This window comes from Ovis aries, chromosome 15 (assembly GCF_016772045.2).
Source record: "Ovis aries strain OAR_USU_Benz2616 breed Rambouillet chromosome 15, ARS-UI_Ramb_v3.0, whole genome shotgun sequence".
Classification (NCBI taxonomy): domain Eukaryota; kingdom Metazoa; phylum Chordata; class Mammalia; order Artiodactyla; family Bovidae; genus Ovis; species Ovis aries.
The window spans coordinates 44,125,768-44,153,186 of record NC_056068.1 but is presented as its reverse complement, the minus strand read 5'-3'; the positions used below and the strand labels follow the sequence as shown (position 1 = coordinate 44,153,186).

At 49.2% G+C, this 27,419-nt stretch overlaps 2 protein-coding genes across 14 annotated transcripts in view; one reads left to right on the top strand and one right to left on the bottom strand.

The window, feature by feature from the left end:
• TUB (TUB bipartite transcription factor) overlaps positions 1 to 14,832 on the top strand; it is a 67,558-nt gene extending 52,726 nt beyond the window's left edge. For 3 of the 8 annotated variants that reach the window (XM_060399352.1, XM_060399351.1, XM_042233089.2), the window contains 9 exons: positions 2,414 to 2,557; positions 3,673 to 3,897; positions 5,099 to 5,220; positions 5,654 to 5,851; positions 6,126 to 6,238; positions 7,082 to 7,199; positions 9,383 to 9,481; positions 9,697 to 9,868; positions 10,309 to 14,832. In XM_060399352.1, coding sequence (XP_060255335.1) covers positions 2,414 to 2,557; positions 3,673 to 3,897; positions 5,099 to 5,220; positions 5,654 to 5,851; positions 6,126 to 6,238; positions 7,082 to 7,199; positions 9,383 to 9,481; positions 9,697 to 9,868; positions 10,309 to 10,442 — 1,325 coding nt within the window. In that variant the 3' untranslated portion in view covers positions 10,443 to 14,832. The remainder of the gene's footprint in view (positions 1 to 2,413; positions 2,558 to 3,672; positions 3,898 to 5,098; positions 5,221 to 5,653; positions 5,852 to 6,125; positions 6,239 to 7,081; positions 7,200 to 9,382; positions 9,482 to 9,696; positions 9,869 to 10,308) is intronic. The other 5 variants (XM_060399353.1, XM_060399355.1, XM_027979407.3 and 2 more) reach the window with 4 other exon arrangements.
• The window catches only part of RIC3 (RIC3 acetylcholine receptor chaperone), a 59,081-nt gene continuing 46,348 nt past the window's right edge, over positions 14,687 to 27,419 (bottom strand). For 4 of the 6 annotated variants that reach the window (XM_012095822.5, XM_004016178.6, XM_027979409.3 and 1 more), the window contains one exon: positions 14,687 to 20,052. In XM_012095822.5, coding sequence (XP_011951212.3) covers positions 19,616 to 20,052 — 437 coding nt within the window. In that variant the 3' untranslated portion in view covers positions 14,687 to 19,615. The remainder of the gene's footprint in view (positions 20,053 to 27,419) is intronic. The other 2 variants (XM_012095823.5, XM_042233090.2) reach the window with 1 other exon arrangement.

Genomic DNA, 27,419 nt, shown 5'->3' with positions numbered 1-27,419 from the left:
GTCTTCAGGACCCTGCTTTCTGCTGAGAACCCCAGGCTGGGCAGAGGGTGGGTCTCTCTGAGCCTGAAAGGAGGACTCAGGCTAGTCCCCACTGCCCCCTGCTGGTGGCCAGTGATCACGGCAGCTCCTCCATTGACAAGTGACTCTAAGAAGGTTGCAGGCCCCTGGCTTTGCAGTTAGAAGGCTCCCCTCCTTCCGGGCTTCCTCGGGCTGTGCGGCCTCCAGCCACTTCAGACAACTGGTAGTTGCCTCGCCTTGGGGCTCCTTCACAGTAATGCCCCTGTGTGCACTTCAGTTCAGCACGTGGGCCACAGCTGATGCGTCTGCTCCACCTGAGAAGCCCTTTAGAGAAGGGGATGGTCTGTGGGAAGTGGCCCCAGCTGCTCCACTCGGCATGGCCCCCGGCCCCAGCCTTACCTGGCAGCTTCCCCTCGCTCCTCGTCCGTCGGTGCTGTCCCAAAGGTGGCCACAGTGTCTTGCAGAGAAGGCCTCCCGCCATTCTGGGTTTGCTGGAGTTCAGTCTGTATCCACTGGAGCTTGGCATCACTGCCCCAGTTCTGCCAAGCCTGGCACCTGGCCGTCTGAGTCTGCCCGTGGCAGGGGAGCCTGCTCCAGGGACTTCAGGCCTTGCCAGTTTGTGCCAGAGCCAACATCTTGAGGCTTTGAGAGAGAGTCTGGCAGGTCACATCTGTGCAGTCACTTTGGCAGGTATTTCTTGAGCACCGACTGTGTTCTGGGCTGGGCCAGGCCTGCAGAAAGACCGCAGTGCCTCTGAGAGCGCACGGCCAAAGTCAGAGAGTTTCTGCTTGTGTGGGTCACCTGCCCACTTGTCACTGTGAGCGAGTTGCCTACCCTCTCCAGGTCTGTTTCCTTCCCTATAAAGTGAGGCAAGTTCTGTCTCAGGGCCTTGAAGGTTGGAGCAGCTGTGGTGTGTTCCCAGGTCCAGTCAGCTGAACGCTGTCCCCTGCCCAGACTCCAGACCAGGTGGGGTGAGGGCAGCTTCTCAGGCCCAGGCTTCCCCAGCTCTAGGAGGCTGCTCATCAGGCTGGCCTTTGTGGGATTCGGGTTTCCAGGAGCCCCACTCCCTGCAGCCTCCGCTGCCTCTGCTCTGCCCTCTGCTGGCTGTTGGTGTAAAATACATAGGGATCATTCCCAGAGAAAGATGGGAAAAAGTGTTCGTTGCTCAGTCGTGTCTGACTCTTTGTGACCTCAGAGTGTAGACCACCAGGCTTCTCTGTCCATGGGATTCTCCAAGCAAGAATACTGGAGTGGGTAGCCATTCCCTTCTACAAGGGACCTTCCCAACCCAAGGATTGAACCCAGGTCTCCTGCATTGCATGCCAAGTCTTTACCATCTGAACAACTAGGGAACTCCAGAAGATGAGATAATTCAGAACTAGCATTTTATCCCAGTGGAGAGTTTTTGACCTACTGGCTGTGTTCATTCATTTTGTATATTTACCCATTAAATATTTATTGAGAGCTTGTTTGTGTCAGGCTCTGGGTTAGAGGCTGAGGGTCCAGGGTGAGCACGAACTGATGCAGTCTGTTCTCTCATGGACCTTAAGATCTAGGAGGGGAGAGAGGGTGAAACAGACTGTCATAGGTGTGGGTTGCAGAAGGAAGCCAAGCTCGGCGAGTGGATGGCAGAGTCGTGGCCAGAGCAGGGTTTCCCTGAGGAGGTGATGTCTGAGCTGGAACTCTCAGGCTGATGGGAGTTAGTGGGAGCGGGGGCTGTGTGGTGACGGCAGTCCGGGCGGTGAGACAGCGAGAGCAGATCCGTGGCAGGCAGGAGGGAGTCCGGGTGTGTCTGGGACCTGGAATGCCCAACAGGTGACGAGGGCAGCTAGGCCAAGGGGAAGGCTGGGCTGGCGGGAGGACATTGGTCGTCATCTTAAGAGCGGTGAGCAGTGAGAAACCACTCAAGAGCCTTGACAGATTGGGCTTCTGATGCCTGGAGAGGGTGGAGATACCCAGTGGTGGCCCTTCTGAGACCTTCCACTTGGCAGGCAGCTCTTGGGATCCACTTACTCTCCTGCTTCGAGGGCTTGTCCCAGGAGAACAGAGCAGTCCCTGCGGTGCTCGCCCTCACTGTGGTCTCTTCTGGAACCTGCAGCCTTTTCTGTCTTCACCCACCGTCATTGGAGACCCCCCTTCTTGCAGACACACTCCCTCCACCTCCCCAACTGCTCTGCTTCTGGGGTGGTCATGGTGCAGACCAGGCTGTTGACTTCAGCACCCTGTTGGGTTGGGGGGTGCCACCTCCTTCCAGCCTGGCCTGCCCTGCGCACCTTTGCCTGAAGGAATGATGGTGCAGAGGCCCTGGTGAGGGAGCTGGGTAGTGTTGCGGTGGAGCTCTGGTCTCACCTTGTATGCATTTCTCTCTCTCTCTCTCCGGCTCTCTCCTGAGCAGTTCAAGAGGCCGACTCAGTTGCCAGTGTGCCCCTGGGAGCTGCCCATCCCACAGCACCAGCCTCAGCCAAGAGAACCAAGGCAGCCGCCGCAGCAGGGGGCCAGGGTGGGGCCTCTAGGAAGGAGAAGAAGGGGAAGCACAAAGGTTGGCTTGCCTTCACTGCCCCCTCTTTGGGAGGCCCGGCCCCCACCGTGGGGCTGGCAGGAGGCTTGTCCTCCAGACTTGGGGTGAGGGGCTGGGTGAGAGTCCTCGGGGAGAGCCCTGAATGGCACTCAGTATCCCCCAGCTGGCTCACAGGCCTCCTCCTGCTCATGTGGGACCGGGCTGGCCCGTGGGCATGGGCAGGACTCTCCTGCTGCCCGAGGATGTGAAGTCCAGCTCAGCTGTGGCCCCGGAAGCCCCTCCCCCCTGGCCCGAGCACCTCCACCCTGATCAGGACACTCCTCTGGGAGCCTCAGTGTCTCCTGGGCAGCCTGTCTCCTCCTTGGGCAGTGCTTGGTCGTCCTGTGGGCTTGCTCACTTCTCTAGTCCCATTTCCACCCTCTTGGCCCACAGACCAGTCTGTTCCCTCTGCTCCTCCCTCTCCAGAAAAGATCCCTGGAGATCAAAGCCAGTTACAGTGGCCCTGCCCTGAGTTCCATCTCTGCTGGCCACCGTACTCCTCAACCTTGGGCCTGGGAGTGGCTTCCAGGCCTCCGTGTCATGGTCGGACAGTGGTGTGTCGGGTCCGAGGGCCTGTGGAGTGACCGCGGCATTTAAGGGCTTGTTTCTGGTCCTAAAGCTGTGGCAACTTGGACAGGAAGGTTGATGGGGGAGGTCGGAGCCCCTCCATTTGGGAAGGCGAGTGTATGCCGACCTGTCTTTTTCCAGGGGCCCTGTGTGTTTCTCTGATGTGTGTGAGTCTGTGTGCACGTGTGAGGGAGAGAAGGCTGGCACTGACAGTGCAGAGCTGGCCGTGTCCGAGCTGAGTGGTGGCCTTGCTGTGTCGGACCCAGCCTCATTCTCCCTCCTGTCCTGCTCACCGTGTAGCTGGAGCCGGCTGCCGGCTGCCTAGGGACACGAGGCATTTCAGTCCCCCCCTTCGGCAGCAGATGTGGGGGAACAGCAGAATAAATGGAGCCCGTGCCCCTTCCTGGCTCACCCACTGTTAAGAGGCTGACAGCAGTCATTCATTTCTTTAAAAATCGGTTTTGCAAATAAAGTTTTCAGAGGTGTCCCTGTTCTTCCCTCACCCTCTTCCTGGACACCTGGGGATCCAGGCTGCCCCACCCCCTCCGCACCCCTGGATGGGACTCAGGAGTGTCCATGGCCTGCAGGCTCCGGCGGGCCAGCAGCACCGGCTGAAGACAAGTCTGAGGCCCGAGGCCCTGTGCAGATCCTGACTGTGGGCCAGTCGGACCAGGCCCAGGACACGGGGGAGACGGCCGCAGGTGGCGGCGCACGGCCCGGCGGGCAGGACATCCATGGCACGATGCAGAGGAAGGGTGAGCCCCGTGGGGGGTCCAGAGACACCCCCAAAGCTCAGCCCCAGGTTCTCAGATGCACCTTTCTCAGGGAGCATGGCCTTCCTGTGTCTGTTTCAGCCCCTCCCAGGCCCTGGTAGGGGGCACACTTGGAGACCAGTGAGCAACTTGGGCCGGGACCCCTGAGAAGGCTGCGTTGAGGGAGAGAAGTGTGGCTCAAGGAACCAGCCAGCCCACAGCCCAGCCCTGGGTCCCCATCCCCTGCCCGCAGGGAGGCCCAGATGTGGGGACAGATTTCCTTTCCCTTCTGTCCCTCTGAGAAAGTTCTTTTCTTACAAAATGCCCCACTCTGTTGAGCTAGAGGGAGCAGGGCCAGGAGGCTGAGAGGCAAGGCAGACCCTCCCAGGAGGCCTGCTGCCCAGAGAGTGAGCTCTGTCCCAGGAAGGTGGTGGAGGGAGAGCCCGCAGTGCACACGCTCTGAGACATCACATGAGGGACAGCTTCCTGAAGGAAGGGCTGCTGAGCTGGGGTGAAGATATGAAGGCATGTAGACAGGGCAGGTTTTGGAGAGGACAGGCTGGCTGCCTTGGTAGCTCAGTTGGTAAAGCATCCACCTGCAGTGCTGGAGACCCTGGTTCGATTCCTGGGTCAGAAAGATCCCCTGGAGAAGGGAATGGCCATTCACTCCAGTATTCTTACCTGGAGAATCCCCATGGACAGAGGAGCCATGGGGTCACATAGAGTCGGACATGACTGAGCGACTTTCACTTTCTTTGGAGAGGATTGGTGGGCCCCGAGCATCAGGCTGAGTGAGGAGTTGGGACTTTCTCGAGATTTTATAGGTTTTGCCAGCCAAGGCCTCCAGCAGACTTGAGGCCAGAGATGCAGGCTCCCAGGCAGGGCCAGCTCAGTTCAGGCCTTGCTACCCAGGAGACAGGGCATCCTGGCTGCCAGATAGGGAGGGTCTGACAGCTGAGGCTGGGAGGGGGGGCTGCACCCGGGGACAGTGACCAGCCCCAGCTCATATGCACTGGAGAGAGACTGTCCTAGTGTGCATCTGAACGTGTGCATGGGAGTGCGTGGATATACGTGTGTAGTGCCACTCTGCGTGTGTGTGTCCGTGTGTGTTGTGTGTAGGAGTGACTTGGAGCCAGTGAATGGGTGACTGTCAGGGTGTGCCTGTGTGACCACTCGTCCCCTCCCACTCCTCTGCCCGGCCCAGGCATCTCCAGCAGCATGAGCTTCGAAGAGGAGGAAGAGGAGGAGGAGGAGAACAGCTCCAGCTCCTCCCAGCTGAATAGCAACACCCGCCCCAGCTCCGCCACGAGCAGGAAGTCCACCAGGGTGAGTGAGGAGCTCCTGCTCAGCAGGAGGGCAGACAGCAGTGTCGCCCAGGTTGGAGGGGAACGAAGTGAAGTGAGGCAGAGTTGGCTTTCCTGGGCCATGGGCTGGGCCCAGGTGCCTGTCAAGAGCTTCTTCCCCTGGAGCTCTTCTGTCCTCCCAGTCTTCAGTCAAGCCAGAGGGCGGGGGCTCTGGAGTTGGACAGCACGGCTTCTGAGAGCCTGCCTGTTCCCTCCATCCCCACCCTGGGGTGCTGAGCTGAAGGAAGGGCTAGGAAGCCAGCTGCTGGCCCAGGGCCAGGATCTCTGTGCCCACATCCCAGGGTGCCAGCCCTGTCTCCCACCACCACCATATGGGGGCAGCTTTGGATTCCAGACCACCAGCTTCAGCTTGGGGTCCCTGCCTGGGCCTCAGGCTCCTCCTCTCTCCTTGGAAGGAGGCAGCCTCGGCCCCCAGCCCCACAGCCCCCGAGCCATCGGTGGATGTTGAGGTCCAGGATCTCGAAGAGTTTGCCCTAAGGCCAGCCCCCCAGGGGATCACCATCAAGTGCCGCATCACACGGGACAAGAAGGGCATGGACCGGGGCATGTACCCCACCTACTTCCTGCACCTGGACCGTGAGGACGGGAAGAAGGTGAGGTTGGCTTGGACGTGCCGTTTCATCCTGTGGGCTTGAAGTCCTGGGCTGGAGTGGGACTGGAAGCCTCAGCTCCAGCACTGACCTGCCAGTTCCCCCAAAGAGACAGAAGCCTGTGTGCCCCGTTGGTGCACATGTGTGCAAACGTGTATGTTCAAGAGCTGAAGCGAGGGGATTGCTTGTGTGAGTGAGGGTGTGTGAGTGGTCCTGGGATTGCGTGTGGACTGGAGGCTGGGCCTGGAACATGCATAACTTGGCTCCACTCCCCAAGGTGTTCCTCCTGGCGGGAAGGAAGAGAAAGAAGAGTAAAACTTCCAATTACCTCATCTCCGTGGACCCTACAGACTTGTCTAGAGGAGGGGACAGCTACATCGGGAAACTGCGGTACCAGCACGTCCCCAGGAGGCCAGCGGGGGTGGGGCAGGCTCTGTAGAGGGCAGCTGCTGCCCCTGAAGGAGGTCGAGCATCGGATCCTCTCCCAGGGTCCTCTGTCCATCAGATCAACCGCAAGCTCAGATCTGTGCTAGCTTTGAGCCAGATTTGGAGATGAGCCTGTCATCCTACCCTAAGCTGCTCCCAGGCAGAGGGGGCGCAGGCCCACTAGGAGGGCAAATCAAACTCCAGGATGTCAGGGATGATGTAGGCCACCCTGGAAGAGCCGCCTTGGTCTCATGGTCAGTGCCAAGGGGCAGGAGTGAGCCCTTGAGGGAAGAGGAAGCAACCTTGGGGTGGGGCAAAGGCTCTGAGCTGGGCCTCAGGGGAGGGAGGGTGTGCTAGGAAGTGTGGCAGATTCAGGAGCATAAATCAAGCTTAGAGCTGGAGGTGGGGCTGGACCGTAACTCCCAGGCTGACGGGACAGAGCGGATCATCTCCACCCTCCATGGGGTGCTGAGATCCCTCTGCAGTCTTGCCAGGTGCCCCTGTGGTGGCTCACCTTCCATGAGGGGGGCCACCCCAGTTCCTCCAGGGAGACCTTCTGTGGAACTCTGATTTCCCTGAACTCAGCTGAGATGCCCTTTGATTAAACTCAGAGCAAGTCGAGGCCTTCTGTCCATGAAGCGCCTTCTGAGATGATTCTGTGAACAGTGTGTCCCCAGGTCCGCTGCTCTCTGCCCACAAAGGTCACAAAGGTCCTCTCCAGTCTTCCTCCCCTAGGATAGCCTCTGAGCTACTCCCTGCCAGGGACAGGTCATGCATGACCTTACAATGATTGTGTCTGTCCTTCAGGTCCAACCTCATGGGCACCAAGTTCACCGTGTATGACAATGGAGTCAACCCTCAGAAAGCATCAGCCTCTACTTTGGAAAGTGGAACCTTGCGTCAGGAGCTGGCTGCTGTCTGCTACGTGAGTCCGGGGGCTCTGGGTCTCTGGGCTTCGAGCTAGGCATGACACTCAGGACTTGCTACCTGCCTGTGGCCTATTCCATCCGCTTTTGTGGGCAGACAAGGAGGGCAGTGGAGTGGCCCCTGCCTGGGACAGTACACAGCTCACCACCTGCCTGGCAAGTTCTGGGAACTAGGCCTGCCTCTCTGCAGCCCAGCCCGGATGCCTCCTGGGAAGGAGGAGGCAGGAGGCCTGGGTTCATGTTGGCACAACCCTCGTCTTCCCTCCAGTATTCAGGTCCTAAATGGACTGTAAAGCCCTTTGCATAATCTCACTGAATATTCAACCTAAGAGCTCGAGCCTATCTTCTTTATTATATAGATGAGGAAACTGAAGATCAGAGGTTGGGCCACTTGCCAGTGTCACACAGCTCATAGATACCGAACTGGGCTACAAACACAAGGAATTTCTCCATCTCATTTCAAAATGAGGGATACCATTAGCTTGGGACTTCATAGCTGTTTCATATGATCCAATGGTGCCACCTGCTGGTCAGCTCTGGGGAGGCAGTCTGAATCTCTCAGGTGATACTTAGCCCCAGGTGCCATTTGAGGCACTGAGAGACAGTAGTGAACAAAGATATACCCTTCTGGGACTTGAATCCTGACTGGGCGGGGGGAAGCTATAGAACAGTTATATAACATTCAGAAAACTAAGATCATGGCATCTGGTCCCATCACTTCATGGCAAATAGATGAGGAAACAATGGAAACAGTGAGAGACTTTATTTTGGGGGGCTCCAAAATCACTGCAGATGGTGACTGCAGCCATGAAATTAAGACACTTGCTCCTTGTAAGAAAAGCTATGACCAACCTAGACAGCATATTAAAAAGCAGAGATATTACTTTGCCAGCAAAGGTCCGTCTAGTCAAAGCTATGGTTTTTCCAGTAGTCATGTATGGATGTGAGAATTGGACTATAAAGAAAGCTGAGCACTGAAGAATTGATGCTTGTGAAGTGTGGTGTTGGAGAAGACTCTTGAGAGTCCCTTAGACTGCAAGGAGATCCTAAAGGAAATCAGTCCTGAATGTTCATTGGAAGGACTGATGCTGAAGCTGAAACTCCAGTACTTTGGCCACCTGATGTGAAGAACCAACTCATCTGAAAAGACCCTGATGCTGGGAAAGATTGAAGGCGGAAGAAGGGGATGACAGAGGATGAGATGGTTGGATGGTATCACTGACGCAATAGACGTGAGTTTGAGTAGGCTCTGAGAGTGGTGATGGACAGGGAGGCCTGGTGTGCTGCAGTCCTTGGGGTCGCAAAGAGTCGGACATGACTGAACGACTGAACTGAAGAAGGATAAAGCAGGAAGACGGCTCAGTTCAGTTCAGTCGCCCAGTCATGTCCAACTCTTTGCGACCTCATGAACCGCAGCACACCGGAAGAGGGCTATGAATATTCTTTTAGGAAGGATGGTGGGAGGGCCTCACTGGGGTAGTGTTTGGGTAAAGGCCAGAAGGAAGTGAGCGCCAACTGTGCAGGTGTTGAGGAGATGGTGAGCAAAAACGCTGGTGTGTCAGGGGAGCAGGAGGAGGGCAGCGAAGGTAGCAGAGAGTAGGTGGTGAAGAGAGGGGGTGGTGGGGCCGTATTTCATGAGGCCTTGCAGCACGAGGTAAGACCGTGCTCTGACTGAGACTCAGTTACTCTGAGTGAACTGAGAAGAATGACCTGACTCACCAGGACTGCTCAGCGCTGTGTGGAAAACAGATGACGAGGAGGTGGGGCGGGGGCTGAGGAAATGAAGAGTCCAGCTACGGGCTGGTCCTGTGCTCTTGCTGAGAGATGGTGGTGGTTGAAAAGTGGTTGAATTCTGAGTGTAACCTGAAGGAAGCGCTGGCAGCATTTGCTGATGGGTTAGAAGTGGTATGTGAGGGTGGGGGGAGTTAAGTTAGGACTCCAGGTAGGGGAGCAGACGGAAGAATGGAGATGTCATTCACTGGAGCGAGGAAGATGGTAAGAGCAGCTTGTTTGGGCAGAGTGGAGATTAAGGAGCCAATTCTGGACACGGTAAGTTTATAGATGCCTCCTGTACGTTCGAGTGGTGATTGACTAGCTCATCTCTATCTGCTCCTCCAGTCTGTCCAGCAGGTAGGTAGCATCTTCAGATGGCCAGTATTGAGCGAGCTTCTCTCTTTCCCAGGAGACAAACGTCTTAGGTTTTAAGGGGCCTCGGAAGATGAGTGTGATTGTCCCAGGCATGACCATGGTTCATGAGAGAGTCTCCATCCGGCCCCGCAACGTGAGTTTCCACCCACCCCACCTGCTTTCCCCCTCCTCCCAGCCTCTGCACGCACTTCTGAGGGCACAGCTCCAGCGGGTGTACATGTGTAAACAGTATGAGAAGCCCTGGGGGTCGTGGGGAGATCTAAGGACCCCCACCCCAGGGCAGATCACTCTCTGGGGTGGTTATGGGGCTGAGGCCTGGGCCTGGCTCAGCTGAGGCTGCCCTCCCAGGAGCATGAGACGCTGCTAGCACGCTGGCAGAACAAGAACACAGAGAGCATCATTGAACTGCAAAACAAGACGCCCGTCTGGAACGACGACACGCAGTCCTACGTACTCAACTTCCACGGGCGCGTCACTCAGGCCTCGGTGAAGAACTTCCAGATCATCCACGGCAATGACCGTGAGTGTTTCTGCCCTGACTCATGACTGCGTGACACCGGGGCCCTTAACTCGGGATTCAGCCCACTCAGTCCTGCCTGTAGAGCTAAGTTTAAGGACTATGGGTTATTGGGTTAGTAGAGGGCTTTGTGACCTTAATGACTGGGAGGCCCTGGAAAAGCCTCCTCTGGAGCCCTGACCCGGGATTCTGTGCGTGCGGCAGAGTCTCAGGCGTGGGGCACCCTCTGAATGGCCTCCCCTCTCCCTCCCCCTCTCCTGCTGTGTCTGCGTCTTGTCACCTGTTTGCTCTCTCCTGCCGCTGCTCCCGTTCGATCTGTGCTCTGCCTCCTCTGGGATCTTCTTGGCATCTCTGCTTCTGGCCTTCTGTCTTCCCTCTCATGATGTGGGTGTCCGTCTGTGCTTCCGCATCCCTGTTCTGCCCTCACTTCTGCCTGGCTCCAGCGGACTACATCGTGATGCAGTTTGGCCGCGTAGCAGAGGACGTGTTCACCATGGATTACAACTACCCATTGTGCGCGCTGCAGGCCTTCGCCATTGCCCTGTCCAGCTTCGACAGCAAGCTGGCGTGCGAGTAGAGGCCGCCCCGTGCCCTCTGGGGCGGCCCAGCCTGGAGTGGCGCTGCCCGCCTGCCTGTGGAGCAGCCCCACCGACCCCTGTACATAGGCCCCCTGCCAGGTGAGCCTTCGGCTCTCGGTGGGCCCGGGCTGGCCATCCAGGAACGGGCTCCTCTGCCTTTGCTGCCAAGCAGAGGAGTGGGGGGCATGAGGGGACCAGCACAGATCCTTTCTGTGCCCCCACTCTCGGGTTAGTGTCCTGCTGCAGTCCTGTTTGCCAAGCGGAGCAGCCCCTTCAGCAGGAGAGGCGTGAAGAGGGGTCGAGAAGCACAGGCAGGGCTGCTGCGGCCCAGCGGCCACTCAGCCCGGGGTCCGATGATCACGGGCCCCAGCAGTACAGGGCTTGGTGAGTGTGTGAGTGTGTGTGTGTGAGAGAGCATGTGAGTGCTGGGGCCCATCAGCTTTACATAGCACAGGCTTGGGTAGCCGAGCCTCGCTCTTACAACTGCAGAAAGTCCTCGAGCGTCAGCTGGCCTCCACCGGGCCTGGGAAGAATTGGGGTGGAAAGGTGAGGGGCAGGCCCCTGTCAGGGTTGCAGGGCCCGGCTGTGGCTGTGGGAATTGGCTGGCGGCCTGCGGTTGGGGCTCATTTGATTTCTCTAGGATTTCTTTGTGCGCGCAGAGGCGGCAGGAGGCCGGCCCCCAAGGCCAAATGTCTTAGCGGGTGGGGTCTGTAGGATCCATACGGGCTGAGCATACAGGTGGCACGTGGGCCAGGGCTGTCCAGGAGCCCTGTCAGCTGACCCAGGGAACCCCAGGATGCCAGCCCCAGACTACACACAGGTAGGTGCACCTGGGGCTCCTGCCTGTGCCCCAGCTCCCTGCAGTAAAGCCTAGGCTGTGGCCACTGAGGGCGTGTGTGTAGTTGTGAGCTGGGAATGGGAAAGGGTGAGGGGAGCAGGAGACATGTTAGAACCACAAGGGGTCAGAGGTGGCGACCCTTAGAGATCACCTAGAAGATGGACTTGCCTGGGGTCACCTGGCTGATTAAGGGCAGAATTTGGATTTTAGCTCATTTCCTTGTTCCCACCCTCCTCCAAAAAAACTGCTGTCTTTGGCCTTCCTGGGGCACAATATGCATGCCCACGCACCTGATTCCAGACTTAGAAATGTCAAGAGGTGGTGAGACCTAGGCCATTTCAGCGGGAAACCGGGCAGTTCCCTGCTGAAAGCTGTCTGATTCTGCACGTCGGTCTGATCAGGACTGGTGTGTGTCTGCCCCAGCCCCACCCCCCGCCCCGAGGGCAGGCTTCAGCAAGGCTGCAGCCCGGTTTTCTATCCAGCTGTGATAGGTGGTTGTGAGTGGCCCGACCTCTCCCTCTGCCACCCTCCTCCTTGGAAGGCACCGTCTACGCTGCAGACTTGGGAACGCTTGCGTCTGTGTCATTCACCTTGACAGAGGCTGCGGGCCCAGGTGGAGATGAGGAATCAGTGGGAAGCGAGCGAGACTCGTTCCTCACTTCAGAGTAGATGGCTGTGCTTGGAAAGACTACACAGAAGTTGGGTTTTTTAAAAGTCGTGCTTCAAACATGTTAGCAAGGCCCTGAGTGAGGTGGTGGAGCTGTTCTGACTTCAGTGGAACTAGGATGTTCGCGTTCCCTGGGAATCTAGGTTTTCACGTGTTGAGTGCTTAAAGCGAGGCCTCCTGTCCTAGCAGGGACCTAGCCACACCCGGGGCATCCATCTCTGGTTGTCAACATGGTCTGGTACCTAGACCACTCTGACTTGGGGCCTTCTTGAGGGCACTGGAACTTTCTGTCCTGGAGCAGGTCCACTTCCCAGGGAAATACTGTTGTGATGTTCTCCTTTCTGGCTCTTCCTGTCTTGACGTTGAGAAGAGAGACCCGCTGACATTTGGAATGACAGAAGCTAGATGACGTCTAATGTCTAGTCAAGCTGTTTTTCTGGGTCAGTGATTTTAAGGTAGAAAGGTTGATTCTGGATCTTTGTGAGAGGGAGGATCCTGGTGGCAGAGTGTATTATTCATCAGACGTACAATGGAAAGCGTGTCGCCTGCTTACTCCTCCAGTACACAGAGGATGGGTTGATGGGTGTTTCGTTAGGGTCGGGAGTGTGGCCTGAGGGTTCCAGCCTGGGCGTGGCAAAGGGTAGCTCAACAACAAAACTCTGTTAGGTACTGAGTGACAGGCAAGAGCACTCATCACCTGCTGGAGACCCAGCCTCACAAGGTCTTTCCTAAGACCCCATTCTGGGTGATGCTGGTTTTCCTTAACCATGGGCCCAGACTCCTAAAGCTGTTGGGACCCCTGGAGACCACTTGGGCTCAGTCTCTCCCATGGTAAGAGTCCTTGCCCTTCGCACCCACTGCCCAGATGGTCCTTGGTTGGGCAGGGAACTTAGCGCTGGAACAGGCATGCCCCAGGGGAGCTGGGGGGCTGGGGCCTCAGGCAGCTCTCCGTAACCGCTCCTGCTGCCAGCTCCCCCTGGGGCCACCCCCCGTCTCTGCCCCCACACAGTTCTGCAGAGCAGGAAGACTCACATCCCTAACTCTTCTCCAGTCCTGGCTTTCCTTTCCTTCTGGCTCTAAGGTGCTCTGTCTATCTCTTTGTCTCTGTGTATTTGGGGCCAAGAGCAATCGGTGAACAATCAATTAAGGTTTCCTATTATGATCATATTTCTGTGGATGAATAGGAAAGGAATGAGGATGTAGCTGTGATCACCTGTGGATTCTGTTCATTTCACGCCCTTTGATCAGAAAGCGTACCTGGGGAAGTACCAACTCCTTCTCCGGAGGTTCTTACTGGGAAGATGCTATCCAGAAAAGTTCAGTTCCTCAGTTTCCATTCTGTAATTACCTGGAGAAACTGGTGTGTGGCATGCGTGCTTTAGATGAATTTGAACTTATTCTAGTTGAATGTGCCTTAAAAATCATGACACTAATTCAGAACGAGCATGTGAGGTCCAGACCCATGCTTAGGACAGGTGGTAGAAGCCAAGGAATGTTATCATCACAGGCTAGAAGAGAACCTTTGGGGCCTGCCTCCTGCAGTGAGAAGAAGGGACAAAACTGTAGAAGCAGATTTTTTTTTTTTTCTCCCCTCTGGAAGTAGTGGGGCATTTACCTCTAAATGAATATTCAGAGGTAGTTCTTAAGCCACAGTGATGATTTCAAACTAAGATGCCTGTGCTTTCCTTACAGCAGGTAGGGGGGTGGGTGGGCTGGCCGTGTCCACGGCTCTGTTAACGCAAGCACAAATTCCATCTCCAAGGTGGGGTCCCCGGCTTTTCCAGCTTTCCCTTCTCTACCGTTCCTTACCCCAGCTGAGATAGCCCTGTCACCTCAGGATGCCAGGGGGCGCTCAGAGAACACGTTTCCAGAGAGCTGAAGGAGGCTGCTTGCTCTGATGCCCAGCACTAAGGGGGGCCTGACTCCCTGGCACTCAGGGCCCAGCGCCGGGACCCTATGCTGCCCTGGGCCCTGGCCTGTAGAACTGGAGCAGCCCCCAGAACAGGCCAGACTGTGGGCTCTTAAGTTTGAGTGTATTGGTCATCCGTCCTTCCATGCCTCTAGTTTTGCAGTTTTCTTTCATCTCAGGATATGGGGGGGAGTCCAACAAATGTTTAGGGACAGGTTTGGTTTTTGAATTTTCCAGCCATGTTGAGAAGCAAGTTGGTTCCTACAGAAAGCACTACTGCACTTAGTAATCAAGTGATTCTGGGCAAACCATGGGATTTTTCTAGATCTGTTCTCTCACAGAATGAGGAGGTTAGACTATGGCAGCTTGCGGTTGGATTCGGGGTGAATGAAAGTTGGTCCTTGCTCATCACTTTCTGGCTCATCACTGTGCCTTTTTCCTTTCCTGAGAAGGATGTGACACCTCTTTCCTCTTCTGTTCTCCTGTTCCTCCCTGCTTCCCTCTCAAGATCCAGGCTGAGCTGGAGATTAGGCCGAGATCCAGAGTTTCCTAGAGAGTAACAGAGTGACGTAGAAAGGGAAGCCCAACTCTGGCCTCTTTAGTCCTGCATTTGGTGACAAAGGGGACTTAGAACGGTGACACTTCTCTTGTTGAGAGCGTGCATTAGCCAGTTTGCATAACGCCTAGAATGTGTGTCTGTCTGCACAAGATTGTCTTTTCCTATTTTGGAGTGGTCAGACATTTTATTTTTGTTCAAAATTATCGAGTTTTAGATAAACTTGCAAAACTGTGCTTTTATTAAGTGATTTTTGGAATAAACTCTTTGGTATTCTGGAGCAAATGTATTTATTTATTGGTATGTGCAATGACAAAGTTGGTATTTTCCCATGTTCACATTATTATGTATGTTGTAGAACTTTAATGTTTGTCTAAGTACAGACCATATATCAACAAATTAAACTTGAACTGTTTCAACACTGCTGTGCACTTTTTTCCCCCTATCAAAGAAAAACCATGTTTCTTACCTAGAAGTTTTTTTCTGCATCATTCATTCCTTCTGCCCTAAGAGCCTCCGGGGAGGGCAGGAGGGTGGTGGTAACATGGGGATCATAGCTGGTTTGGAAACAGTCACCTGTGGGAGGAAACTGTCTTCCCTCTGGCTGTGCTCCTCAAGTTTAAAGATGGTCAGGACCCCACACGCAGAGGGCTAGGAAGGGCTGGAAGGAAGGGTAAGGACAGGAGGCACTAAGCGCATCCTTTGCAGGCTCAGCTGTGCCAGCCGGAAGAGCGGGCTGCTGCTTCCTAGTAAACCCTGTGGGCCTGGCCCAGAGGAACACACATAGGGCTGTGGAGCTGAGAAAAGGCGGGGAAGGCCAAAGTGGTAGAAATAACATGAAGACCCAGCCACTGGGTTCCTCTAGCCACATTCAGAGCAGCCCAACCTGTTTAAACAAAACCTGGACATGCTACACGCTTGGGAATTTTCTTTTCAGCCTGTGGCAGATGTGTCAGGAGCAAGGGAGGCTGCAGTTATGCCTGACAGCTACAGGTCTGGTCCTAGGTAGACCAGACCTGACTTCAAAACTGAAGTCACCCAGTGACTGCAGGACCTGGGCTCTGGACCATTCCTGGCAGTCAGGCTAGCCTTGGAGCGTCAAGTCCAGCAGCCCGGCAGCACAGGAACTTGGTGAATGCTACGCTGTTGATGGCACTGGCCTCAGCACCCAACACAGGCTACCCTGGACAGATGCTATACATAGCCTCTCACTTCATCCCAACAGCTCTGCAAGGGGAAAGTGAAAGCGAAGTCGCCCAGTCGTGTCTGACTCTCTGCGACCCCATTCCAGGCAAGAGTGCTGGAATGGATTGCCATTTCCTTCGCCAGGGGATCTTCCTGACCCAGGAATCGAACCCGGGTCTCCCGCATTGCAGGCAAACACTTTACCGTCTGAGCCACCAGGGGAGAGCTTCCCAATTCAAAACTGAGGAAACTGGTTCTTAGAGAAGTTAAGGAATAATCTAAGGAAAAGAAATTTGGCCTATTTAATGTGTATAAGAAAATGGGAAAGGAAAAACCTAACATTAGGTACATTTTAGAAAGAGCTGTATGAAAATCATCAAGGCAAAGTCTGTGACACTTTGTTTTCCTGCTTTCCGGGTCGCTGAAGCATTCGATTTTCCTCTGGAATATAGTCTGGGTTGAGGGAATTTAATGTGGTCATGAGCAGTGTTGGTTATTACCCCAGATCAAGAACCTACCTGGACTGTGGCCTCTCTCCGTGGCTTTGCCTCTGGGAAATAGCATTTGCAGCACACTACTATGAAAAAAGGAAAGAGGATTTTTGTGGTTTAGTGATCAGGTTAAAGATGATCTCCAACAGCTCTGGACAGGGTCCATGGAGAGTCCTGGTTGACAGCTATTATCCTGGTGTAATTATTATTTAAGCTCCGTTTTCCTAAACTGTCCCAGTTTGGACTGTAAGTCGCTGGATGACCCAGGCCAGGGAAGGCGCATGGGGTGCTCACAGGCATCTCTTCCAGAGGCCACACGGCCTCCACTTCTCACTGCAGCGCTCTGTCCCTGGCTCCCGAGCTCGCACAGCAGCAGTCCTGGCGCTCAGGAGGTGCTCTCCTCGTGTGCCTGGTCTGACCAGGGAGGGGCATCTCCAGGCCAGACCACCCGCCCGAGTTACTAAGCACGGCCCCACGAGATGCAGTTACTTCCTAGGCCAACTATCTGACCCCAGAGGTGTGACTCTCTGCTCTGCCATGGCGCCCAAGAGTCACTGCAGACCTAGTCCCAGGGGACTGATCAGGTTCTCAGCCCAGATCAGTTCTGGAGAAATGAAGACCAGGAGAAAAGAGATGACAAATACCGGGCCCAGGACTTTGGTCATCCTGGACTGTACATACACATATAATCTCATCCCTGAAGAATAACATAATTCTGAAGAATCCAAAAAGGACTGCCTAATCTGAAATGACTGAAAAGTAAATTTTTAAAAATATAAATACATAAATGTTTTCCTGTAAGCCCACCAAGAATCAGCGCAGCAAGAATCATCATGAGGTCTCAGTACTTGGGGCAGAACTGTTTCTACAAGCCAATTTCCTCCAGAGATGAACATTCCAAATAAAGAGTTGGTTATGTGACACCTTACATACCAGCCTCAAATATCAAAATACCTGAACATCCATTTACTTTCACACCCACTGCCCTGCCACCACTTTCTGCCAACTGTATCCTTTCTCTTCTTTGCACATCTGGAGAAGTTCATAGCATCCCTCAAGACCCATCTCCTCTGGAGTTTCTTGGAAGTACTTTAGGAAAAGTGACTTTTTCTTCCTTTGTGCTCATATGGATTTGGGTCCGTATCTCAATTATAGCATAAAATCTTGCACAATAAAGTAGCTACCACTTGCTGAGTGGTTATCCTATATGAGATAGGACCAATGTTGTTTTATAGGCACTGATGATTTCACTTAATCTCCATAACTGTGATTTAATCCTCATACCCTGTAAAGACCTGGACTCTGGCTCCCCAGCTTCAGAGATGAGAAAGCCAAAGTTCTCAGGGTTAAGGAGCTGGCCAGATTCTACTTGGGACTGTGACCAATATTTCTCTGCCTGCAGAACTCACCATCTTGAGCCCTTTTATAGTTCAGTTTATTTTAAAAAATAAACTGGATAAGGCTCTCATATTCGTTTTTCTTTCAAAGGCAGGAATTGAGCAGGGGTCTGCAAGATGAATAAATGAGAGAATAAGCAGAAGGAAACAAATATCCACCTCTACTAAGGGAATCATATCCTAAGGAAAAAAGAATCTTGAACCAGAGTCCCAGAACTTTCCTCATAAATCAGCCCCCCACTGTGAATGGAGAGAAAGAACATGGCAAATAATTTATCGAAACAGAAAACAGCACCTACATTATTTTTTACCTTCAGCATTATATTACATCTAGATTGTTCTCAGTACATTTTAAACTCCTTTCTCTACAAGTGAATCTAACGTTCCAGAGAGACACAATATGCTTCCTATGGACTCAGTCTTCACTGACTTTTGTCTGAAGTCATTAACAAACACTGCACAGCTCCAGCTGACACATCATCTTAATCTGGTCCTGCGCCTGTGACGGCAGTGTGCATGCTTACACGTGCTTTAACAGTTATTAAATCATTTTCTTGGCCTCTGGCTCATTCCAGGCATAGTGGAACTCTAAAAGCCAGTCCACCTTTACTTGACTGCTCAGTTTTCAAGTCTTCCACATTTCGTGGTCCTCAGGAATATGTCCTCTTGAAACTCTCAGGTCTTACCTGTAAACTGAATTCACTCATCCTTACCATACAGAATACATCTTACCTCAAGGAGACACATGACAGATGGCAGCTCAGAAATTACGCTCTGGGTCTGGTCACAGTCCTCCCTGTCCTAATACCTCCCACTTTGCCTAACTTTCTCAACAGACTCAGATATCCAAATAGGGAACACATGGTCTGTTCCCAGGCACTGCTATATTGGGTCCCTACAATACAGGGCCCCAATAGTGTGGGTCCAAGGTCCTTAGACCAAGGGCAGCACGTGGTCTACAAGTTCAATCCTCCTCGTTTCTGTTTTAATTTGTTGTAAGAACAAATTTCCCAGAGGGCACAACATTCAGAAATGGCATCTAAGCAAGGACTGCCTGTCAGTGCATGGGTTTACTCTCCGTCAGACACTCCTTGGCCCTGTGAGCATCTCATGGCAGGACTTCCACCCTTCAGCAGCCTTTCCTGAAGCTTCAAACCTTGGCTCCACAGGGTAAGGACTAAAGTCTCTATCTCAAGCTTCCTCTAGCCACGGAAGATGAGAGGTATGAAGGTGCTTCTACGTTTGGCAGTTCTGTTAAGCAGAACAAGGACAAAGGAAGCTAGAGATCCAGGCATTATTAGAGAAAAACCGTTTCCCGGCAAGCCCGACCCTGGAGGAAGAAATGGCCACCCACTCCAGTATTCCTGCCTGGAGAATTCTATGGACAGAGGAGCCTGGCGGGCTATAGTCCATGGGGTCACAGAGAGTCAGACACAACTGAGTGACTAACACTACTACTATTATTACTAGCAAGCCTCTAGGCTCATTCTCAGGCCAGTGAGAGTCTTCTATGCCAGAGAAAGGTGGAGGTTTGAGGCAGCCTTGGGGCTCTGCAAAAGGCCCTCGCTGTAACGGGTTCCTCAGGAGGCCCTCGCTCTAAGGGGCTTCAGCTCAGGCAAGAGTCCCCGCTCTGGCCCCACCATCCCCACAAACAAAATATTCTCCTTGAACCCAGCAGACCACTAACCTGCACAGGGCCCACAGAATAAGGCACCTTAGACCCTGAAATCTTCACTCTTGCAACCTTAAGTCCTCATCATGTGTAATCTGATGTTCATCACAGGTTAACCATCTGTTACTTCTAACATGGAGAGTCAGACCTCTGCCCTGAGTGGTCCCATCTGTAATTATGATAGATCAGAAATTACTCAGTGGATTGAATCTCTGATGGAGCAAAGAAGGAAGAGAAAGAGGGAGGCTGTCTTGTGTTCATACTGATTTCTATGATGTTTTATAAGGTGACAGGTGTGCAAGCACCAGGAAGGATACATGATATCCATGGTAGTGGCCTGATTGGCTGTGATACTTAAACACGGAGAATGAAGTACGGGGCACAGGGCCAAGGATGAAATCAGAGAGGAGAGAAAGGTCACCTTGGGACTCCAGTAATGGTCCTAGACTGACTGTTCTCACTCTAAACCCTGGAGATGCCGCTTCCTCAGCATGCCACCTGGATCTGCTCTATCTGCACGGATGCCTGACCCTTCATCTCTCAAGTCATACGGCCACACTTCGTTAGTGGTTTCTTCCTGCTCACTGTAACTGTTTGCACCAAATCCAGCATTCTCTGCCAAGACGGCGGGATCCTCTTCTTCAGGAGACCAGCAGGAACATGGTTCTGGCTCTGGGTCACATGAGGTAACAGAATTATCTTCCTGAGCTCTGGGCTCAGTAGGCATTGCCCAACCCACACGGTCTGATTCTTCCTCTTCCAGCACTCCCATTCTTTCAGCTATTTCTTCAGCAGAGGGCTCTTTTGAGTCAGGGTAATCCACCAGAATTGTTTCTTGCCTATGCTTGATGCAATCTGAAAGGTCATAAATTGGATAAGTCTCTTTGGGATAACCTAGAGAAAAAAGTAGCACAAAGTCTTACAAAGAATGTCTCTTCCAAATAAATAGTGTCAGGCTCAAAGAGGCTTCTCAAGGCAGCAGCCATCCTATCCCAACAAATCCATTCAAGAAATCTCTAAGATAACTAACAGTTCTCAAGTTTCACTTGAGCAAATTCTTGGCGATCCGGCTGACTGTCCACCAGCTCTATGAAATACAAACCAATTCAGCTGAAAATCCCTTCTCAAGTGCAGGGTGCTTGGGGCAGAGTGTAAGTCTCACACCTCAAGCTTCTGCAGTAGTGATGAAGATTAAACAAACAACATGATCCTCAGTTAAAAAAAAAAAAAGTGCCAAACACCAGATGGAGAGAGCATAGCTCAAGGCTAATGTTTATAATTTCTATTTGGAACCATTTCCAAAGCTTCCCAGGGGCGGGGTGTGAGGGGGGGAGGAGGAAAGGAATGTTGAGCTCTTTGAAAAATACACCAGAAAGTCTTCTACTAATCAAAACAATTGAAATGGCTTGCAAGTGTCAGAAATAGACAGCACTTTAGCAAGACATGCCCAAGATCCCCAAGGACAAGGACTGCATTTTGAGAAGACAGGATTCCCATTGTTGGCTTCTTCGTCTTCACGACAGGGAACAAAAGAAAACAGCAAACTGGTAAACAAAACGAATCCCAGCAATGATAATGAGAAAAGAGAAAATGTTGCCAAATTAAAGAATGAAATGAAATAAATCTGTGTCAGCCAAGCCGAGCCTAAGCAGCAGATGGGCCGTGCTGGAGCTCATATGCCGGTGCTGGCACCAGCAGCCGTGCTCGGCCAGAGAATTCAAAACCCATTTGCACATTATGATAATTGGCAAATTGAACCCTAACATAAACCTTTTTTTTTTTTTTTGCCTACAAATTCTGAAAAGTAGGGGTCTTTTTTGGTGCCATGCAGAGTGTGGAGACACATTTTTACAACATTTATGATTGGGGGGAAAAAAAAGTCAAAATCACACAGGCTTATTGTAGAAAATCGGAAAAACCCAGACAAGTTTTAGAAAAGAAAACAAGTCACCTAGAATCCATCACTGATAACAATGTGTTGTACTACCTCTGGCCTTTATATCACTGCAAGTGATAACATATATTTTTCTCTTTTTTAACAAAGAGGGATCATACCGTACATAAAATATTGTACCCAGATTCTTTTCCTTCAACATTATATCATGAGTACTTCTTCATATTACTGGGCATTTAAAAGTTGGCTACAAAATATCATCATACAGCTACATAACTGACACGATTTACCATGCCCCTCTGTAAGACATTCAGATTCTTTCCAGTTTTCCATTATAAGTTTCATATTAGTTAAGATCTCTGAATATAAATCCATGTCCATTTCCCTGTTTTTTTAAGATAGAATTTTAGAAATATGAAAACTAGACCAAACAGGATGGACATTTTAAAAGCCTTTTTTATACTCTGCCAAATTACTTTCCAGAAGAATGGTATAAATTTTTAGTCCTACCAGTGATATAAAAAAACTCCATCTTCTCACATCCTCACCAGCACTATAGTAGTGTGTCAAGAATCTCGCCAATGCAGTCTTATAGTTCCCAGGTTTAACTATGCTGGGGACATTGGAGCTTAGCTACCCAAGGTCCTCACAGTCTCTCTGGTCAAAGGCAGAGGTTGGGGAAGTCCACTTCTAGTTAGCTCCTAGCTACTGAATGCTTAAGAATGAAGGCTGTTTTCTGGCATGTTTCTGCCTTCTCCCTAAACCAAGAACAAAGCTTAATGTTGGAATTTCATGACTATCTGCCTTGGTTTATTATGGGGAAGCCTGCTGAAGAAAATTAAACAGTGACTCACATTTTAACTACTTGAGTAGCCCATATCCACCAACGTACTGATTACGCAGGAACTTAAAACATAAGCAAGAAACAAACACTCACTGGTCCTACAAGGAAGTCAGCCGATCAAAACTAGAACCAAACTACGCAAACTATGTAAAGAGCCCCTTAAAAAAGTCAATGCAGGAAACAGAAGTTAAGGTCAATCAGCTTTTAACTGACATTTCCAGTAATATTCAACTGGTTATTGTATGTATAAAACCAGTCAGGCTTCAATATAAAAAAAAGGAGCAAACAGAATATAAGAACGAGCTGTCAGAAACTGAAAATCCTAATAGCAAAAAAATTTTAACCTGAATAAGGAAGAAAAGAGTAGGTTGAAATAGACATGACTGAGAACCAAATTAATATATTATTAGAAGTCCAAGATAAATTGGACAAGAATTCAAAGATAAATATGACAAAGAAATGGAAATTATGAGAAAAAAGATAAGCTGCACAGAAGACCTATCCAAGATCCAATCTTAGAATTACTACAATTCTACAGTGAGAGGGCAGAGTAGATTAAATGGGAGCAATAATCAAAGAAATTATAAGAAAATATTCTTGAGTTGAAATAAAGTCCCAAGTCTTCAGATGGATAAATGCTAGGTAAAAATACTTTGAAAAATCCATACATTAACACACAGTCAGATATATGCTGATGAACTTTTACAAATTCAAACTTTTAAGTATAAAAAGAATACAAATTTCCAGACAGAAAACAAACTAGCTAACCAAAAACAGATTGCCCACTGAGAAAAAGAATAAGACTGGGATAAGAGTTATCATTTTCAACATCAAATGAAAGTCGAGAATGAAGCAATGTTTTCAGACTTATAAGGGGAAAAAATGATCATATAATTTTATATCCATCCAAAAAATTATTTGTATCAAGGTGAAAAATGGTTAGGTCCAATACTTAGAAAGCACACCCTTCTATTTTGGGGGAGCTGGAGGAGGACCTTAAGAAAGTATTCTGACAGATACAAAAATTAATCAAAAGTTTAAATTAAAGAAAGAAGATAGTATATACAAGAAAGTGGTAAAAAAATGAAATCTGTAAGAATTATCAATGTAAAATAAATAATTATTGACAATGTGGTTAGAAATTTAATGACATTGTTAAATACTTAGAAAAGGCTAATATCTTTAAAAGCTACATAAATCATTTGGAGCTAAAACTCTACATAATTTCAACAAAACCTAAGTAGTAGGTAGAAAATAAATAAGAATAATTTTACCTTATTTGTGAACAGGTTATATAAAGAAGATGTGCAGTTCGGAAGGAAAGAAGTCATTCCATTTTTCATTTCATTGATTCTTACTGAGAATGAAATAATTTTTCTTCTGTTTTGTAGCCAGTTGAACTTTTTTCTTTTGTGCACTGCATAGCCAGGTGGAGATCAGTGTTTCCTAAATTATTTGTAGAACTTTGTATATATTAAAGACACCGTCTTCTTTGCTGATTACCAGTCATATTTGTTACGAATATTTTTCTAAATTAGTGTTCGTTCTGAAAACTTTTCGACCTTATCTGATCTACAGAAAGTAAAAATTTTATATACACCATGTAAGTTTAATGTTATGGTATCCTCTCCGTTATAATTTCTTGCATTGTTTTTTTAGTTTTTTTATTTTGTGTTAATTGTAGATTCATGTGTAGTTATAAGAAATACAGAAATCCTATGTACTCTTTATCTAGTTTTTTCTAATGATAACACCTTACAAAACTATACACTATGTCACAACAGGATGTTAATACTGATATAGTCAGTATACAGGAACACTTCTATCACCACAAGGATCCCTTATATTGCCCTTTAATGGCTACACCTACTCCCTCCTGCCCCTAATTCCCTCCTTAACCTCTGGCAACTACTAGTCTGTCCTCCATTTCTATAATTTTGCCATTTCAAGACTGTTATATAAATAGAATCACATGACATAATAACCTTCTACAATTAGTTTCTTTTAATTCAACATATCTAGAAGTTTATCCAAACTGCTGCATTTATGAGTAGTCCCTTCCTTTTTATTGCTACAGTCTTTCCCAGCCATCAGTCTTTCCAGTGAGCTGGCTCTTCACATCACGTGGCCAAAGTATCAGAGCTTCAGCTTTAGCATCAGTCCTTCCAAGGAATATTCAGGATTGATTTCCTTTAGGATTGACTGATTTGATCTCCTTGCAGTCCAAAGTAAAAGTGAAATCGCTAAGTCGTGTCCAACTCTGCGACCCCATGGACTGTAGCCTACCAGCTCCTCTGTCCATGGGATTCTCCAGGCAGGAATACTGGAATGGGTTGCCATTTCCTTCTCCAGGGGATCTTCCCAGCCCAGGGATCAAACCCGGGTCTCCCGCATTGCAGGCAGATCTTTACCATCTGAGCCACCAGGGAAGCCCTGCAGTCCGAAGGGACTCACAAAAATCTTCTCCCAACACCACAGATCAATTCTTCAGCGCTCAGCCCTCTTTATGGTCCAACTTTCACATCTGTATGTGACTACTGCAAAAACCATAGCTTTGACTACACAGACTTGTCAGCAAGAAATAATATGCTGTCTAGGTTTGTCACAGCTTTTCCTCCAAGAAGCAAGCATCTTTTAATTTCATGTCTGCAGTCACCATCCACAGAGATTCTAGAGCCCAAGAAGATAAAGTCTGTCACTGTTTCCACTGTTTTCCCTTCTATTTGCCATAAAGTGATGGGACAGGATGCCATGATCTTAGTTTTTTGAGTGCTGAGTTTTAAGTCCGCTTTTTCACTCTCCTCTTTCACCTTCATCAAGAGGCTCTTTAGTTTCTCTTCACTTTCTGCCATAAAGGTGGTGTTACCTGCATTATCTGAGGTTATTGATATTTCTCCTGGCAATCTTGATTCCAGCTTGTGTTTCATCCAGCATGTCATTTTTTCATGATGTACTCTGCATATAAGTTAAATAAGCAGGATGACAATATATAGCCTTGACATACTCTCTTCCCAATTCTGAACCAATCCATTGTTCCATGTCCAGTTCTAACTGTTGCTTCTTGACCTGCATACAGGTTTCTCAAGAGCCACAGGTAAGATGGTCTGGTATTCCTATCTCTTTAAGAATTTTCCAGTTTTTTGTGATCCATACAGTCAAAGGCTTTAGTGTGGTCAATGAAGCAGAAGTAGGTGTTTTTCTGGAATTCTCTTGCTTTTTCTATGATCCAGTGGATGTCGGCAATTTGACCTCTGGTTCGTCTCCCTTTTCTAAATCCAGTTGGTACTTCTGGAAGTTCTTTGTTCACATACTGCTGAAGCTTAACTTGAAGGAATTTGAGCATCACATTGCTAGCATGTGAAATGAATGCAAGTGAGAAAAACACAGTCTGTCTCCCCATTTATTTATTAATAGACCTTTCATTTTTTCATTAGTGTTGTATGGTTTTTCAGCATGCAAATCCTGTACATGTTCTGTGAAATTTACACCTAAATCATTCATTTTTTTGAATGATTACAAAGTTTTCATTTTAACGCCAGCATGTTCATTCTAGTGTACAGAAATACAATTGATTTCTGTATGTTTATCTACCTTGCTGAACTCATTTATTAGTTTTAGCTTTTAAAATAGATTCCTCAGGGTTTTCTATCAGACCATCATGTCACCTGCAAGCAGGCCTTTTATTTCCTTTTCTTTTCTTCCTGTACTACCTAGAACTTTCAGCACCATGCTGAATAAAAGTAGTCATCCCTGCCTGTTCCCAATCTTAGGGAGAAAGCACTCATTGTTCACCATTAAATATAACATTAACTGTAGGTTTCATAGATTCTCTTTATCAAGCTGAGGAAATTCCCCTCTAGTCCTAATTTCTGTTTTTATGATGAAGAGATCTTGCACTGCTTTTATGCTCAAGAAATTTTTTCCTGCCAAGAGCGAATACCTATTCACAACTATTTCTTTCCTAGTTTTTAAGGTTTCTCCCCTCCATCCTTAACTATTTCATATACCTAGGATTATTCTGATGTTAATATGTATGCTCTTACTTCTGCTCTGGCAATAATGAAGGCATGAGGATTCCCCCGTTAAACAACTAGAAAATCAAATGAAACCTATGAAGAGCCAATTTTCAAACATTACGTAACAAAAGTAGTCATGGATCCTGAGAAAAGGGAAGCAGGGTCCAGTGGTCTCACTGAGCTTGGAACACAAAGTTCAGGGAGACTGGAGCAGTGAGAATATATAGGGAAAAATACTGGAAGGAAAGGAGCTTCGCAAAGAGAGCTCCAGAGATCTACAGAGGGAGCTCCTAATGTTTGTAACTGTGTTAGGATCTGTGCATATATGGGATAAAACTAACCAGGGCCAGGAAAGAAATGCTAAAAGCATTAGGCCTATAAATTCCTGGAGCTCACACATAGCTGGGAACAGTTCGTGTCCTTACCAGCCAAAGTGGAAAGACCTTGTGGAGCATCAGGCAGAGTCCAGAGAAAGATACTGCTTTACTAACAGGGCTAAATTAGTCACAGAATAAAGGTTGCTTTGGACCCACTCTAACAAACCTTAAAAACGAGCACTGAAGGATCCATCTGATCTCTGGTAACTTAACTGTGTATTAGAAAGAAGTCCAACACTAAAGTACTAAGACAAAGTCTAGCATTCCACAATGTAAAACTCACAATACCCCATCACCCAATCAAAATTTACCAGGCAAGCATGAAGGGCAGGGAATGAGGACCCATAACAAGGAGAAAATATCAATACCCAGAAAGAGATCTAGAGATGACACAGAAAATAAGACCAGCAGTAGGTCTGTTAAGAAAGCTGTTATAATTATGTCTCATATGTTCAAGCAGGTAGAAGAAAATACATGAGAGAGATGAAAGACATAAGAAAACCCAAACAGAACTTCTAGAGATGAAAATACAGTATCTGAGATTAAAAACACACTGAATGAGACTAAGAGCAGATTATATACTGCTCTTATATATCATATATAAGAATATATAATCTCTTCCAGATTATATACTGGAAAAAAACATTAATAAAGCTGAAAACATAGGAAAACGATCCAAAATTAAGCATGGTGGAAACAAAAGACTGAAGAAAAAAAAAAGAGGCCACATGTGAGCTGTGGAACAATATCAAAAAATCTAACAAATATGCAACTGGAGAATCAAGAGAGCACAGAAGCTCAAGAGAGCTATCTCATTAATGAAACAGTGGCCAAAAATAGATCAAGGATCTAAGCTTCCACCTTGAGAAACTAGAAAAAGAATGTCAAACCCTAAGTAAGCCATGGAAATCAATGAAATAGGAAATAAGAAAAAACCCAAACCACAGTATAGCTCTTGAAAAGATCAACAGTGTTGCTAAACCTCTGATCAGTCTAATCAGGAAAAAAAAATTACAAAAAGGCCCAATTACCTATATCTGGAGAATAGGACACATCCTTATAAACCTTACACATGTTAAATAAATAAGGGAATATTATAAATAATTTTATACTAACAAATTTGATATTGA